Raw genomic sequence first — 16364 nt, forward strand, 5'->3', positions numbered from 1 at the left:
GAAGATTTCCTTTGATTGCCTTTTAATCACAGTAATAACGGTAATGGGTGCAGCAAGCGGAATGGATGGGGAAGAGCCAATAAGCCGACATGCGTAGGATAAATGAGGAGAATTTATAGCCATCTTCTCTCAAGCCCCTCTCCGTGAAACAGCTCTGACCCGTCTGTTCATTATAGGCAAAGTTTCAAAACAATATAATTTTTTAAAAAACAAGGAACACATAAAGAAGCAGAGAGGAATCAACCCCTATCTTCCTCTTATGAGATGATATTCAAGGAGGTTGTAATATTGATCACTCACTTCACAAACTCTCCCCCCCCCCTTCTAGTGTTTCCTTGCCTTTGAGAACAAACTGCAATATTTGAAACCTTTTATTTTTAGGATGATCCCTGAACTTTACAAAACAAGCAAATCATTTCCAAGGGCTACAGGTGGTTCTTATTTTTAATGGTTGGAGCCATTAAGTACATAAGGAGGTCAGGGCAAACATCTGTGAAGCCCAGCAATCAGTTCTCATGGTGATTAAGCCTATGCTTTTTCTGGGATGCCCGTAAGCAGGAAATGAGCACAATAGCCCTCTCCTGCTTGTGATCCATTGACTAGTAACCAGAATTGATCCTGGAAGCGATGCAGCTATTGTGACCAGTCACCATTTACAGTTCTAAGTCTTCCAAGAATTTGTTAAATTATCTATCTGCTCCTGCGTCCTTCAGGCAGCTTGATCTGAAGAAATCAACAAAGCAAAACACCACTTTCTACACAGTATGGGAATAGAGGTGGCCTCCTGCTCTTAATGTAATATTATATTATATTTAGGGAAGAGCCCAGTGGTAGACCATCTGCTTTGCCTGCAGAAGGTCCCAGGTCCAATTGCTGGCATCTCCATGTAGGGCTAGGAGAAGAGACTGCAGTCTGAAAACCTTCAGAGCTGCTGGCAGTCAGTGGCAGGAACACTGAGCCAGATAGACTACTGGTCTGACTCACTATGACAGCTTCCTGTGTGTAATGCACCTGCAGATGAAGATGCTATCAAAAGGGTCAACTCCAAGAAGTGGTGGAAGTTGGCAGCTTTCGTTCCAAAATAATGACAATTGGTGGCATGCAATTAGCATGAACTCAGAGTAGATGGATTGAAATCAACAAGGGTGTGTGTGTGGGTGTGAGTGTGGGTGTGGGGGGGTGCATTTACAGAGTTGGAAGTAATCCTGAGGATCATCTAGTTCAAACCCCTGCAATGCAGGAATAGGCGGCTGTCCCATTCAGGGATCAAACCTGCGACCTTGGTGTTCTCAGCACCACGCTCTAATCAACTGAGCTTTCCTAACTTCTCATGCTCATTCATTTCAGTTGGTCTAATCTGAGTAAGCCTAGTGTCAAATTCTACCCATTATTATTTTCTTGACTGGATCTAACAATTAAATGCAGAGAAGATTAGCAAAGAGATTATACTGGAGAGGGAAGCCACAGAATGGGACTCTACAGCCCATGAATTTTCTGCTTGTACTTCTTGTGACGTTAACATATGAGAGTGCTGGAGGAGAAATAGTTAAGCAGGTTACCCAGTCAGGACCCAGGGGGGGTGGAGTCAGTGGGACTATAAAACCAGCTCTGGGAGAGGAGATCGTTAGGAGTTGGGTGGGTGGTTGGAGTGGGAGTGAATTGGGATAGAGTTGTGGGTAGGTTGAGTTAGTGTAGCGAAATAAGCTGAGTCAGAAACAGTTAGCGGCTAGGAAGACAAGTAAATATCTGAGAGGTGGTTTAGTGAGTGAGAGCAGGTAGCGGAGGTTATAGGACTGGATAGGCAGCCCATGATTGTAATTGACCGATACCATTTATGAAACCACACGCTTGTTAAACTGCAATAAATAAACCGAAGTTTATGTTCCAGTTTAACCCTGACTGGACTCAGTATTGTACCAGGTAGAGCCTGGGTAGTGGCAGTGAGAAATAAAATGGTGGCACAGGGATCAATAGACGGTGAAACGTCCAGGGACCCTGTGTGATCGCCACACTTCCGCTCTCCCCCTTTGTTCACCAACAGGGTACGGCCTCACTGCCCCCTCCCCACAAAGAAAGCACCTCTGCCACTTTGGCCAAGAAAGAAAAGAAGATATATTAAAACATTATAACACAACGTGACCTGTAAGAGAATTCCTGCCAAGTCCTCACTGCATACGAAGGAAAACTAAATTGTATGCACGTGGGATGCCATGTGCAACATCCAAGCACTGGTTTATGCGGAAACAGAAGTGAATTTTTGTACAAATGAAACATCTGGCAATAGGGGGAAAAATCATTCCAAATGGAGAAAAACAATATTTTATTTTATTTTTTTTAAGTTCTACTGTTCTATTTTCAGGGACATTTACAAAGCAAAGTCGTCTACATAAACCTCCTTTTTGAAGTCAATTAACATTAACTTGTCACTATTAGTGTTTTAAACCAGCACCTCCGCCTCAAAAAGCCTCTAAATTGCCATATCATCCAGAACAGGGAATGTTGTAAAACAAAAGGCAAAGCAGTGTGACAACACACACACACACACACACACACACACACACACACACACCTCTCAAATTCAAAGGACAGAAATCTGTAAAAAAAAAATAAAAAAATTGCAAGCCCTTCCAAGCTAGCTCCCTTGAGACTCTCCCCTCCCTCTGATAATTTGCTTCTCATTTTGCAACCAGGGATAGATCCCTAAAAAGGTCCTGCTGGTTGTGGATCAGGCCTGCCTTATGGCCAGCCCTTTTCAGCCAGGACTTTATTATTACTAATTTGTAATTTGTTAATTTTATTGTTATGAATTCCTTAAGTCATTTATGTACCTTTTTGGGAGGCCCTGGATGTGTGGAGTTGCCTGTCTGGTTAGCAAGACACTCTTCTTGCAAGGCATTGTTGACTTCATCATTACTATGTCCAGTCTGAGGTTCAGCCCTAGAACCATTTTCTGGAGGGGAACAAACTCAAATTAAGAGCTCTTTATGGAAGAGGACCATTTTGGCTGCAGTGGGTTGTTGGATTAGTTGCTGCTTTGGATTCTTCCAATACGCAGATGACTAGGAGGGAATTTCAAAGGAAGATCTGCAAAGCACACTCTCTTTTGGCGATCAGCTGGTTTTGATTTCCTTTCACACCACATTCATAGAATCAAATAATTGGAAGGGATCCTGGGGAACATCAACCCATTGCAATGGAGGAATATGCAGCTGTCCCTTATGGGGATCAAACCTGCAACCTTGGCATTATCAGCACCATACTCTAACGAACTGAGCTATCCATTCAGGTCATGTCTGCCACATATGCTTTGCTTATTTACTCTAGCTTCACCTGGAGTGTTGCATTTTTTTTCACTCAGTGCCACCTTTTTTTTTAAAAAAAAAGGCATTTGGGAATAAGCAAAATAAGCTTTGCCAGCTGAAGCAACACTGGTCTTGCGAAAGCTCCCTCTTTCCTGCAAGCTAATCCACCATGCTTAATCGAGATCATCAACACCACGAGGAACAAATTGCAAATGCATGAGGACTTTCAGGCAGCGATTACAAGGGGAACAAGACTTCAGGTAGTCTATTTTGCCATCTTAAACTGTGCTGATGCAAATGCGTTTTGCTTGCATTATGCCTCATCCCGCAGGTTAGCAACAGATCCATATCCCCAATTACGTGGCTTCATTTCAGTGGTGATAGCTAAGGAGGGGCAGCCTCAATTGACTTCTATGGGACATGGAAATGTGGATAGGAATGCAAATGATAAAATTCTGCATGGTCTCTATGGAATGGGAGGGGAGATGTAATGCATGTCCTTCTTGCTCACTGGAAACCTGGACGTGATGCTCTCATCAGCCTGTTCTCAACTGGCCTCTCTCCAGCTGTCTTCATGGATAACTTACAGGCATTCTTTCCAACATAAAAAATGGTTATGTTAAATTGAGTGGGGTGGGGAGGCTTCATAGTGCACTAATAGAACAAGACAAATCAGTCACCATCATGAGATCTAGCAACCTGCTCTGAGCTCTCTCTTTTTCTATCTTGTTTGTTTATTTTTAAAAAACACTAATGCGTAATTTTTATTACCTTAAAGAACTTTCACCCTGAAATGAAGGCAACAACAAAGCAAGAGCAGTCCAAAACAGGGACAAACAAAATTCAGGGTGGTTGTCAGGGAAGAACAGGTTGGGCTACAGAGAAAATTGCTTCAGCAGGTTACGAAATCTTTTTCTACAGATGGTATCAATAGGACCTTGGATGAGAGGTGCTTCCCCCTCTAAGGAACTGTTTAGAAGTGAGACAAGATGGTCCTTAGGGGCTTTGTTGAACTATATACTTTAAATTCCCTTTCAGTGAAATATATCTGTATCTATACATTCCCCCACATTTCTCAGACTTCTTAAAACCTGCCTCATTTTCTGCATTTTGGAACATTTCTTCTTCAAAAAATAAGAACTCCCCAGAATATAAGGGGTCCTAGTGTCAAGATCTTTCACACCACAAACTTTTAAAAGTCTAAAGCACTAGTTTAAGAGCAGAGTGTAGGGAGGGTCTTGCTTCTTTTTGCAGAGGGCATAGCTACAAGGTGATTTTCAGCATGCAAAAGGTGTGACCTCTGTTAGTCAGATGCTCTGTGTGTTTGTGTGAGTGAGTGTGTATATTTCCAGGTATCAGGCGGAGGGGGGGAGCAAGCTGCTATAAAGAACAGGCGTGAACAATAAGTCCACTCACCTTTTTTGGTGAGCGGTGTTGTGTCCAGCCATCCGGGCCCCTGCAGTGATCCAGCGTGGGTACGGGGAGTTGACGCTGCCCTGGTGATGTCCCAGCCGTGTCACTGGTAAGGCCATGCCCAGTGTGGCCCAGCTGGCCAATCAGCACCAGTGGGGGCATGGCCACAGGAAATTTAACCACGGAGTGGTTGGGGGCCTCTCCTCTCTCTACCTTTTGCCGGATCTCCCAAGCCACCCACCCTCTTTTCATGCTTTGCTCTGACATGACCTTGCTATGGACAAATGCCAACCGCCATATTGTTGGGGCCGGGTAGGAATTTTTTCCACTTGGCAAATTGGCACCAGCCATTGGGTTTTTGCCTACCTTGTAGCAATATTCACAGCTTTGTGAGGTTAGGCATTGAGTAAGCCTTTGTTTGGATGGAGGGGAGGTTGTAGCCTCCATCTGCCCCTTCTCCTGTTAAAGGGATCCAGGGGGGTGGATCCTGTCCAATGCCTGGACATGGGCTAGGGCCATGCCATGACCCCAATGGGGACCCTTTGGGGTGCCCCTATTTGATATAAATCATAGGGCTCCCCTTATTGGTCGTTTACCCTTAGATGGACTTCCTGCAGACAGGTGAGAGTCAAGATATAGCCTGGCTTCACCCAATGCCTAAGCCAAACCGCTCACATCTGTAACCAATAAAGTTGTGGCCTATTTGAACCCATAAACCTAAATATTCATGTCTGTGTGTTCATTAATCACTAGGGAACTGCGAGTTACAGGGTCTTGGCACGCAATGGAAACCAACCTGGCTTCCCAACAGTGTTGCAATTCTAAAGGGTGTGTCCTTCCAAGGAAGGGCCCCAGTGCTTTAAAATGTGTCCAGTTTCCATTGAAGATTGAGACTCTTGGGACTCCGTAGGAGATGGGCAGTGGCCTTCAAGCTTGGGTACCAATTCTAGGGACTGGGTGAAATGGTTCCCATGACGACTGTAGCTCTTTGGTTAGGGTGGTACAAGCCACAGCAACACCCTTGCCCTGGTTCTTGCCTCACACTGATTCAGTTCAAAACAGTAGGTGCACATACACACACACACACACACACACAGAGAGAGAGAGAGAGAGAGAGAGAGAGAGAGAGAGAGAGAGAGAGAGAGTCCCGTTGTAGCATTGTAAGAATAAATTTCAGAACTTCCAGTAATAACTCTTCTTCTAGATAATAAAACAAAACAAGTGAACCAGAGCATATCAGCCAATATCATCAGAGGGTTGAGGGGAAGGGAATAGCTGAGACATCTAATCAATCTTCCATTAGCAGGATAGATTTCGCCCACTTTCTTCTATAATTTGAGAAGCTGGATGGCTGGAGGGAGGGAGTATGTATCAATGGGCCACCATGCATCCTTTTGCCTATCAATTCACAGCCCATGCCCGGTTAAGTAGCAACAAGGAATTGTTAGAAGTTTGTGGGGTTTCTTCTTTTATTGCTGTTGTTATTAGCAAACAGGTTTTGGGGTTGCATCTACAAAGCAAGAGCCTCAATTAAAAGTCAACAGGGTGTCTCCGATGGGAGTGGATAAGGGTGCAGTTCTAACAAACAGAAAGCTGGATGAAAGCAATAGTGGTTACGTTGAGAACTCCAGCGGCGTGGCACAGACCTTCTGGTGGGAAGAAAAGTGATACCCAGCTCAGATTTCATCTTCCCTACTAGACACCTAGCATGAGCTAAGCAGATAGGTAGGGGGAAAGGGATGCATTATAGAACTAGGTTTGCATTTGGGGTTATTTTCTCAGGGGCTGAAAAGCTGTTACCAAGAATAACATGACGGTGCCCTAATACAGCTAGGGAGACGGTCTTCATTCCCTCCTAGAATGGGGCATGCACTACTGCATCTTCTTCCTAGAGCACCGTTCTCCACCTCCCATCAATTACAAAAAAATAAGAAAGAAAAAAGATTAAAACAGCATGGTTAATACAGCAGCAGCAGTAGAGACATCCATGAAAATTTTCATATGTTCTTCCTCTCCTAGCACAACAGACTCCTCTTGTAATCGTCTAGGATCAAGGTGCTTCATTAGAAGTGACTCCATTGCCCTTGTTGACATAGAAGGGGCGGTAGTGGGACTGCAAATGGAGAAAAAGAAAAAGCACAGGGTGATTTTAGATTAAGAAGCAGATGGATAGACTTGTTGCCTTCTGCATATCTGATACCCATTGCCCTCCTTGCCAAATGGAACTGCAAGGAGAGACAGCTCATCAAACTCTATAAGGTCCTGTGTATGCAAATTATTATCATAGACTCATAGATTTGTAGAGTTGAAAGGTACCCCCAGAGTCATCTAGTTCAACCTCTCCAGTGCAGAAATCACAGTTAAAGCTTCCCTGACTGACGGCCACCCAACCTTTCTTTAAAACCCTCCAGTGAAGGAGAGTCCACCACCTTCTGAAGGAGTCCATTTCATGGCCAAAGCAGAAACTTTTATAACATTCAGTCAGGATCTCTTTCCTTGTCATTTGAATCCAATGGTTCAGGTTCTACCCTCTGGAGCAGCAGAAAACAAGCTTTCTCCATTGTCCATCTGTCCCTTCAGATATTTGAGGAAGACTATCAGAGCACCTCTCAATCTTCTCTTCTCCAAGCTAAACAGACCCAGCTCCTTCAACCATTCCTCACAAGGCTTGGTTCGGAGATGCATTGTTGTAACTGTGACAGTTGTTGACAAAGACCTGTCACAGTCAGTCTTGAGCCAGATTGCGCAATGTGAAATAACTGGATCAAAATGGTAACAAGGAACGGCTCGTGAAATTTGATTCAGTCCAGGTTTAAAAGTGAATACTTTCCAAAACAATATGGGAAGCGAAACACATACATCCTTTGAAAATTGCGTTTCTCTAAAAATTGCAGTGCAGTTCTCCAGCCAAGTAATGTGTACAAAAATGCATATAAATGTACATTTCTTGAAAATGACATGGAAAAATGCAGTATATGGGGAGAAAATGCTTTGCAAAAGTGCATAGATTAAGAGACATTGCATACAAATGTGTGTCTATTGGGAGATTATGTGTATGAGTCATGAGATTTTTTTGCGAATAAAGATATACATATTCACAAACTGTTGCGGCAATGTGGAGAACTAAACTTAGAACTGGAAGAATGAGAAATCAAGAGAAACTGAAAATGACGGATAAACCCATTCCTGCTCGTAACAGCAGTCTTTCATTTTTGGAATTTTTTTGATCCAGTGAATTTCCTATCTTAAAGAGAGGTGGTTAGATGCAAACCCCACTGTATTAGCAGCATTCCTAATAATCCAGCTGGTTAAAAAAAGATTTATGCTGATTGTGAAGTGTTTGCAATGGGTGGTGGACAGGAACCACCTGCCCTTTCACTCAGCATCACTCTCCCTCCAAGTTCCTGCTGTTCAGCACTGCCTAGAGTATTAAAGCCATTTGCTTTATGGTGCCAATTTTGTACCTAATTAAAGAGGGGAATCAGCTACCCTTTAAATAACCCTCAATGGGCTGGTGGGACAGGCCTCCTCAAGCCGTGCCGCTGGCTGCTAGGACTCATGTTTACAGGCCTTTTTCTAAGGACTGGATTACTCAAATACATATTTAAAGCAGCTTTAAAAGCAGGATTATTGGCCCAGTAGACCATAAAAGCTCCTGCTGAGTCTCAGCAGTCCAGTGGAAGTACATCTATTCTGGGACATTTAATGCTCTTTATTTATCAGCCTGATTGTTTGCTTTTGGGTATAACTGCAATTCAAGGACCAAATGGCTCTAGCTGCTGAATATACATAGAAGGCCAACTTAGCATCGTTAGTGCAGGAAGATGGTAGAGCTGGGCAGTTGCTAGGGCTGTAACCTGTTTCAGCATCTCCAGATAGGACTGGGAACATCCCCAGGTGAGCTTCTGCCATTCAGCGTAGGTAAGACTGTGCTAGCTGTACAAAGGTCCTGATTCAGCATACAACAGCTTTGTATATTCTTAAAACTTGGAAGCCCGTCAGTTGAAGATGCCAGCTACTCTAGCAACAGGGGCAGCTCCAAGATCAAGCAGGATCCATCTCAGGTGAGAAACACATCCTTTGCAAGCCGATATGATTCCCAACATCACCAGGCAGAGCTGAAAGTGCTCCCCATCTGAAGCCCAGGAGAGCCACTTTCAGTCAGAAAAGAGTGAGCTAAAGGAACCAAAGGTCTGATTCAGTATAACACACTTCCAGGGCCTTTCAACTTTCAGCCACTGGGAATTGAGTCCACAACCTTCTGCATACTAGGCAGAATCTCTGCCACTGAGCTGCAGTCCTTCCTGGACTCCAGGCCCAATTGAGAACAAGCTGTAGTTCCCTCTGGAGGTGCGGGAGACTCTAGAGCATATTCCCAGTTTGGGTGGCCAACTGAGATGAAAATGGCCCAGATAATCTAGCAAATTACACTAAGGATTGCATTCAACCCTGGCCAATCCCCAGGAAGCCAGTGGCAGGCATTGCCCAAAGTATATGTGATTACTCCACATTCTTTTTTCACATACTCTCTTGCACGCACACAGGACATACCCATGCAGATTTGTGGAGGAGGAGATTAATGCCCCCCCCACTCCAGTCATAAAATGATTGCTCTGCTAAGCAAGGATGGGCTGGTTGCCATCCCCAACAGGGTGCTCGGCTCCACTACACAGTTCTGTGTCTAATTTATTCCCCAACACACTCCACCAAAAATCAGTGGGGTCTTGTGGTGGGTCAGAAAAAGTTACTTGGGTGATTGGATCAGGCATCTGAACCAGGGATAACACCTCCATCCCCTGGGAGCCATCACAAGAAGCTGCCTTATACTGAGTAAGATCAATGATCCATCTAGCTCAGTGTTTCCCAAACTTGGGTCTCCAGCCGTTTTTGGACTACAACCCCCATCATCCCGAGCTGGCAAGACCAGTGGTCAGGGATGATGGGAACTGTAGTTTGAAAACAGCTGGATACCCAAGTTTGGGAAACAGCAAGCTAGCTCAATACTGTCTTCAGTAGCTGGCAGTGGCTCTCCATGGCTTCAGGCAAGGTCTTGTCTGGCCCTGTTTGGAGATGCCAGGGGCTGAACCTGGGACTTTCTGCATGAAAATGAGATGCTCCACCACTGAGCAATGTCCCTTCCATCCCTTCTATCCATATGAACAATTAGGCATACAAGAGGGCCAAAGGTTCCACATCATACCGGCTGCGGATGTCAGTGTTCTCAAGTAGTTTAAGAATATATATTTTTTCTTCATAATTTTGAAAGGCTTAGGCCAAACTGTCATGCTCCAAGAATGGTGAAATTTGCAAGCCTCCTGCCTTCTCTCTGGATGCCATGCAGTTAATTATTTTTATTAAAAACAACAGCCGACAATCAAGATTCGCTTCATCAACAGAGCTTAGCCACTATCTCTTTCTTTGATCCTCCTTAATCACTTTCTCTAAATCCTGAGTTGTCTATGGAATCGTGCTGTCCTTTTCTCCTCTGTAGATGTGAAGCACGTGAGGAAGAGCAGGGGGGAGGTAGGATATTGTACCAGAGCTGGTGTTTTATCACTTTATAGCCCTATTTGATAACTAGTATTCTTGTGGAACCGCTTTGGGAAATCCATGACTTGAGGGCTTTGCAGCACACAGCTGAGGACTCAGATGAAGGTCAGGCTACCTTCTTGGTGGTTAAGCACCAGTAGCTTATTCAGAGCCCTCCTGACCAGAGGACACAGACTTGTCACTCCCTTGTGGAAGCCAACATCTACAAAATAGAATGAGGGCCATTTAACCAGCCAGCCAGATCCTCCAAAGAGGTGGAGCGTCCCATATTTCATGCTGTCAACCAATGTAAGGCTACAGTTAGCTCCAGAATTTTGGGATGCCCTCCCACCAGAGACCCGCATGACTCCATCCCTGTCATCCTCTCAGACGTAGGTGAATAATTGCTTGCTCCTTTCAAAAGCTAGGACAACTAGCACATTTGTCTCTGTTCTTGACCATTTACCTGTGTATTGTTTTGGGAACAGTTGCATTTTTTAGAGCTATAGCAACAACACTTTCTGATGGTTGATGATGGTGGTTGTCATACTGTGTGTTTCTTAGGAGATTTCGTGTTGGAAAAAGGTGGCATGGAAATTCTGTAAATGGACGGGGGGAGTTCTTCCCCTGTCCTCGATTTACAGTGCAACGTATGCATGTATTTTGTCTCCGTTGTTGAAGGCAGTGTGACTTTGAATACCAGTTGGTGGGAATCACAAGTGAGAAGAGTGTGGTTGTGCTCATGGGCTTCCCATTAGAGCATTTGGTTGGCCACTGTATGAACAGGATGTCCAACTGCCTTTGGCTTCATCCAGCAGGACTCATGGAAACATAGCATTGTAGAGTTGGAAGGGACCGCAGAGATCATGTAGTCCAACCCGCTGCAATTCAGGAATTATGATTAAAGACTCCCTAACAGATGTTCTTATGCTCTTAATCCCACTCAGTTAAACAGAGCTTACTTTCAGGTAAGTAGGGTTAGGGTTGCAGCCCAGAAGGCCTTTTGGGTGGAAGGTGTGAAAAGCGCAGGTCTAATGACTTACCAGCATGCTCTGCTTGGAGGACTTCCATGTCTGAGGTTGCACCTTAGTGGCTTGGTGCCTCACAATGGAAGGGTAAGCTGGAGGAGACACAAGGCATCTGTGGTTATTATTCCCAGAAGAACCTCCCTTGCATGCCGCTGGGTGCATTCCAGAGTTAGAGGGACACCTTGTTTAAACATAAGGCTGAAAAGCACAGCAATTCCAATGCAGCCAGGTGAAACTGGGGCATTTGGAATGAATATCTTCCCAGAGAAAAGACAGAAAGAGAGGATGAAGGGAGAGGGGGAAGAACTCATAGAAGCCCTGAAAGTACCATTCTTGGTATAGAGGCTCCCGTCGGACTGCTTGCTGAAATCTCCCGGTGAACTCTGGCCAATTGGGGGGAACTGATAAGGCATCTTGGTCCCATTGCCCACTGGAAAATAGAAGAAGCAACATTACATTGAGGTGGAGTAGAAAATGCTTCTCTCCACAAATCTCTGCACATTTTGGCCAGATCCTGTGAGCCTCTGTGCCAGGGCTGCAGATCGTGGAATCAGCAATAGTCCCTACCATAGGCACAAAGACAGGATGAATCTGCTCCATTGCAAGAGTAACTAAGTAGGAGGCACGCACTTCTTTGAGTTAAGAAGTGGTGGGGGAGCATAGAGCCTACAATTTGGGTGTCGCTTCTTCAATAAAAGCAGGATTGAGAGCAAGAAGAACTCTACTGGAATCAAGAAACAATGGATAAGAAACAAATTTCTGTGGCTTTCACTGGCATGAACCTTGATGCCAAGTTCTCCTCAAATTTTCCAGTGTTGCAGATTAAATGGGTCCTGGACCTCATCCTGCAAAGATTTCTGCCACTAGAAGTGCAATATTTAATTGATTAATCAGTTAGGTTAATTGCTTTTCAAAAACCGTTTTAACAACTAAAGAGGTGTCTCTGATAAATTGTCCAGCAGATGATGGTGGTGTTGGCAGTTGTTTTAAAAACTGAAGACAAGCACTGCTTTAAAATAAGCACCTCCCATCTTCTCTCTTTCAAAGGAAAGAAAACTTCAGAGATGGTCCCTGTACTGACATACTGACATATCCGTGATTCATTTAAAAAGGGGGTAAGGATGCTTCTTCCTCAGAACTATTCTTTTTATCCATATGCAAATATATCCACTTGTTGTCAATTATTTATCAATTAATTGAGTAAAACACATGTGTGTACTTGGCTAAGATTTCTTTAATTGAGTGCTAGCTTTAATTTCTGGCATTACCATAATTAGCTTGCACATTCCTGTAAAAAATCCTTCTCAATTTGAATTTTTACCCTGTGCAGAGCTGTGCATAAGGCTTTGCTGGAACAGGGCCTCTCCATTTTGCACTCTCTGCGTATCCTGCTCTGGGACTCACTGACTTGTATTTATGGAGGCGTTCACACAATAAGGTCTGGTTTACAATGCCCTGGAAGGATCCTTTGTGGTGATTTGTCTTTGCCACCTCCCGGTGTTGTTTCGTGTAATGTTTGCTAAATGGTGATGCTGGGATTCGGTGTAGCTGCTTGCACAGAGCCGTAACAAACTGCAGTGTGCACTCACCAAGAGATGCTCCCACCAGTATTTACAGGTTCATCTGGATGGGCCTGAAGCGCAAGGAGCAAGTTTGCTGTAGTGAATGGCAAAGGGGCATTACACTGCTTGCCTGCCCGTCCTCCCACTGAGTCACTGCTGCATACTGGGAGGGAGGGAAGGGGTCAGCATGGTACAAATTCACCAGCACGAGCACCAGAATGGCTCAACTGGCTTGTTTCCAGCCCACCAACCTCTGCCACCTCGCCCCTCCCTATTTCCATCCCGGCATGCAGCAACAACTCAACCACAGGGAGGTCAGGTCAGCAGCTTCCCACTGGGGGCCACTCACTGACTTCAACATATAACTGACATGATAAATAACAATGATTTTATTATTTAAACCCAAGGGTTAACGATGCAGCTTTATACTGTGTCAGATCATTGCTTCATCTTAGAACATAAGTAGAATCTTGCTGGATCAGTCCAACTAGTCCAGCATCCCCTTATCACAGTGGCCAACCTGATGCCCATGAGAAGCCTTCAAGAAAGACCTTAGTACAGCAGCACTCTCCCCACTTGTGAGTATCAGGAACTGGTATTCAGAGGCATATTGCATCTGATAGCAGCTGTAGAACATAGTTGGTGTAGCTAGTAGCCATTGATATCCTATTCTTCCATGAATTTGTCTAAACTGCCATTACAGCCATCATTACTACACCATGTGGGAGTGAACCTCATAGTTTAACTATGTGCTGTGTGAAGAAATACTTAGTACTTTCTTTTTTGTTTGTCATGAATCTTCCAATAGACATCTTTGTAGGATGATGGAGATAGCACAGTCAGTAGAGCATGAGATTCTTAACCTCAGGGTCACGGTTTGAGCCCAACGTTGGGCAGAAGATTCCTGCATTGCAGGGGATTGGACTAGATGACACTCATGGTCCCTTCCAACTCTACAATTCTATGATTCTATGACCCCAAGTTCTGGTATTATAAGAGAATGTATCCATTCTTTTCCAGTGGATAGCTGGAGAAAGATCAGGACCACGACTATTTTCTCCAGCCTCCCCCAACTATGGGACCTTCAGATAACTGAACTACAATTCCCATCATATCTGACCATTGGCAATGCTGCCTGCAGCTGATGGGAGTTGGAGTCTAAAACAGCTTTGGGTCACTAGGCTGGGAAAGGCCGGTCTACTCTAATGATACAAAGTCCAGCTCTGACCTAGACACAGGTACAAATGGTGAAAACCTAATGGCACTGACCAAGGAGACATTGAGCCTTAGTTCAGCAACCAGAGATCCTTCCCACAAGCCCAAGACTCCTGGACCCAAGACCTCTAAATCTAGACCTGTAGAGAATATCAGCCCCAAGCCTGATTCATTATAGGGATGTGCATTTTCATCCCTTAAGTCCTTGCATTCCGATGGGTCTGCTTGCTAACACATGCAGTGTCTAGCTCAAGGTCATGGGCAGGTGAGGGTGTGCTGTGCTCCAGGCCCTTTAAGGGTTTGCATTCTTCAGCAGGAGGGTGGAGCCTGAGATGAGCTGTCATGCCTAGGGAGCATCAAAGGGCTCAGTTGAGTCAGTGCTCTTGTTGGAACAACTCCTCTGCTCGTTGGGTTCTGCCTGAGATCCTCAAAGGTCTACGACCCCTGACTGTCCTAATTTTCAGGATTCTAACTAAAGAACCCATCCTGACTTTCTACTCCACACTGCCTGCCAGACCTTCTCACCCCTCTCAGGGGCTCTAAATCACCAGCATTGGGCAGCAGTGTTTTTTGGGAGGTCCTGCTAGCTCATGCTTTTTCTTTTTAAATGAAAGCACTGAGGGCTTGGACCCGGGACCATCAGCTTGCAAAGCAGATGCTCTCCTGCTAAGCTATGGCTCCAGGGGTGAATGAAAAGATAGCAACTCTGTAAAAGGGAATTGACAGGGTAAGGTGGAGTGGTGCACCACCAGCGGCAGCACTGAAGGTGTGAAGAGTAGTACCTTTCAGGGAGTAAGCAGAGTTCCCTGCTGTAATGGATTCCTCTGCAGTCTGCAAGGCAGAAAATTCCCAGGCTCTGGTGTTGTAGTTTCCTCCTAGATGAGAGAATTCAGTTAAGGAATTAGTTGGTGTGAAAAGAAATTAGGTGACTGAGGATTTGCTAGGGGTGGACTTATCTGTCTATTTCAGTTTCAGTCTTCAGTTCAGTTTGGCACAATTTCTGCATCACTGCACTTATTTCTTTTTTTTGGGGGGGGAGCCCTCAATTTTCACCAGCATTTTAGTTCACACACAATCTCCCCTAATGCACACCTACATTTTTTTGTATGCTATTTTCACTAATATAGGCACTTTATGCAAACCTCCCTCTAACATTTTTAAACTTTTCCTTATTGGTTTGGCTATTGGTTGGAGAAGAGGGAATGCAGCAGGTTCACAACATTTCCCTCCCACCTGTAGGATCTGTCCAGTGTTGCCATCTTAAAAACAATCCAATCAGCAGATTTAGAATCAGAAATAATGTACCCACTCTTAGCAGGGGAAAGAGTTCAGCCTGTGAATGAAACTGTCCATCCTTCTCCTTAGTGCACCAAAGGAGCTTTTGAGCCAAATGACCCAAAGCTCTCCCTGAGTAGCCATTAGTTACATTCATTTACTCACTCATGCTCCATCTCTCAGACTGATTGTCTTGGGGATGTCGAGACTCTGGCTTTGGAAGAGAGAGATGGAGCAGGTTAAGCTGCTCTTTGCTCGAGAGCCATCAGAAGTTTGAAATAGCCTCAAAAGAAATGGTTTTCTTTATTTATCATCTCTATATGCCATCTAGGCCTCCAAACGGGTTAGGAAGAGGACATTTAAGTCTCGCTTGGTTCTCTACTACTGTGAAATGTTCAAAGTAAAATACACAGGGGTGAATCAAAAGAATGAATTTATACTACCTGCACAGAATTATTCGCTAATTCCAGTGGCTTGTTCTCCGCTGCTTCATAGAGCAGGATTAAATGTAATGGGCTTAAGTTACAGGTTAGGTTTTGGTTGAACAATACAATAACCCTCCTGCTGTTAGGAGCAATTTAACAATGGAACCAATGACCTCGCTCTCCCTCATTGGAGGTTCTTTGAGCGGAGGGTGGCCAGCTACCTGTTGCTGAGGATAGTCCTGATCTATGGATTTCCTGCACCCCACAGTGGAATTAGACTAGATGGCCTCACAAGGACCCAACAGACTCTAGCATTCCATGAAAAATCATTAGTTGCCAGTCAACAAATCAGATGAAATGGCACTAAGGGCAAATGAAGCCAGGGGGGCACAGGTGAAGAAAGAAAATGGCCTTGAGGAAAAGTACATGGCAAGGGGGACAAAAGGGTGCTGAATGCTGAGACAACACAGATCCTTCCATGAGTATAAAACAGCCTTCTCCAAGCTTGTGTTTCCTGGGTGTTGGAGGACTCCAACTTCCATCATTCCCCTGACCATTGACTCTGCTGGTTGGGGCTGATGAGGGTTGTGGTCCATCAAGATCTGGAGATTTGGG

At 44.7% G+C, this 16364-nt stretch overlaps 1 protein-coding gene and 1 long non-coding RNA gene across 4 annotated transcripts in view; one reads left to right on the top strand and one right to left on the bottom strand.

Annotated features, from left to right (window-relative positions):
* Positions 1–3368, top strand: part of LOC308574725 — a 325877-nt gene extending 322509 nt beyond the window's left edge. The window contains exon 2 of the long non-coding RNA XR_014002575.1: positions 1632–3368. This is a non-coding gene — a long non-coding RNA (uncharacterized lncRNA). The remainder of the gene's footprint in view (positions 1–1631) is intronic.
* TRIM29 (tripartite motif containing 29) overlaps positions 2304–16364 on the bottom strand; it is a 53146-nt gene continuing 39085 nt past the window's right edge. The window contains exons 6-9 of one of the 3 annotated variants that reach the window (XM_081172592.1): positions 14832–14924; positions 11601–11702; positions 11288–11364; positions 2304–6828 (exon numbers count right to left, since the gene is read on the bottom strand). In XM_081172592.1, coding sequence (XP_081028718.1) covers positions 6766–6828; positions 11288–11364; positions 11601–11702; positions 14832–14924 — 335 coding nt within the window. In that variant the 3' untranslated portion in view covers positions 2304–6765. The remainder of the gene's footprint in view (positions 6829–11287; positions 11365–11600; positions 11703–14831; positions 14925–16364) is intronic. The other 2 variants (XM_081172593.1, XM_081172594.1) reach the window with 2 other exon arrangements.

Source organism: Podarcis bocagei, assembly GCF_964188305.1.
Source record: "Podarcis bocagei genome assembly, chromosome: 15".
NCBI lineage: Eukaryota > Metazoa > Chordata > Lepidosauria > Squamata > Lacertidae > Podarcis > Podarcis bocagei.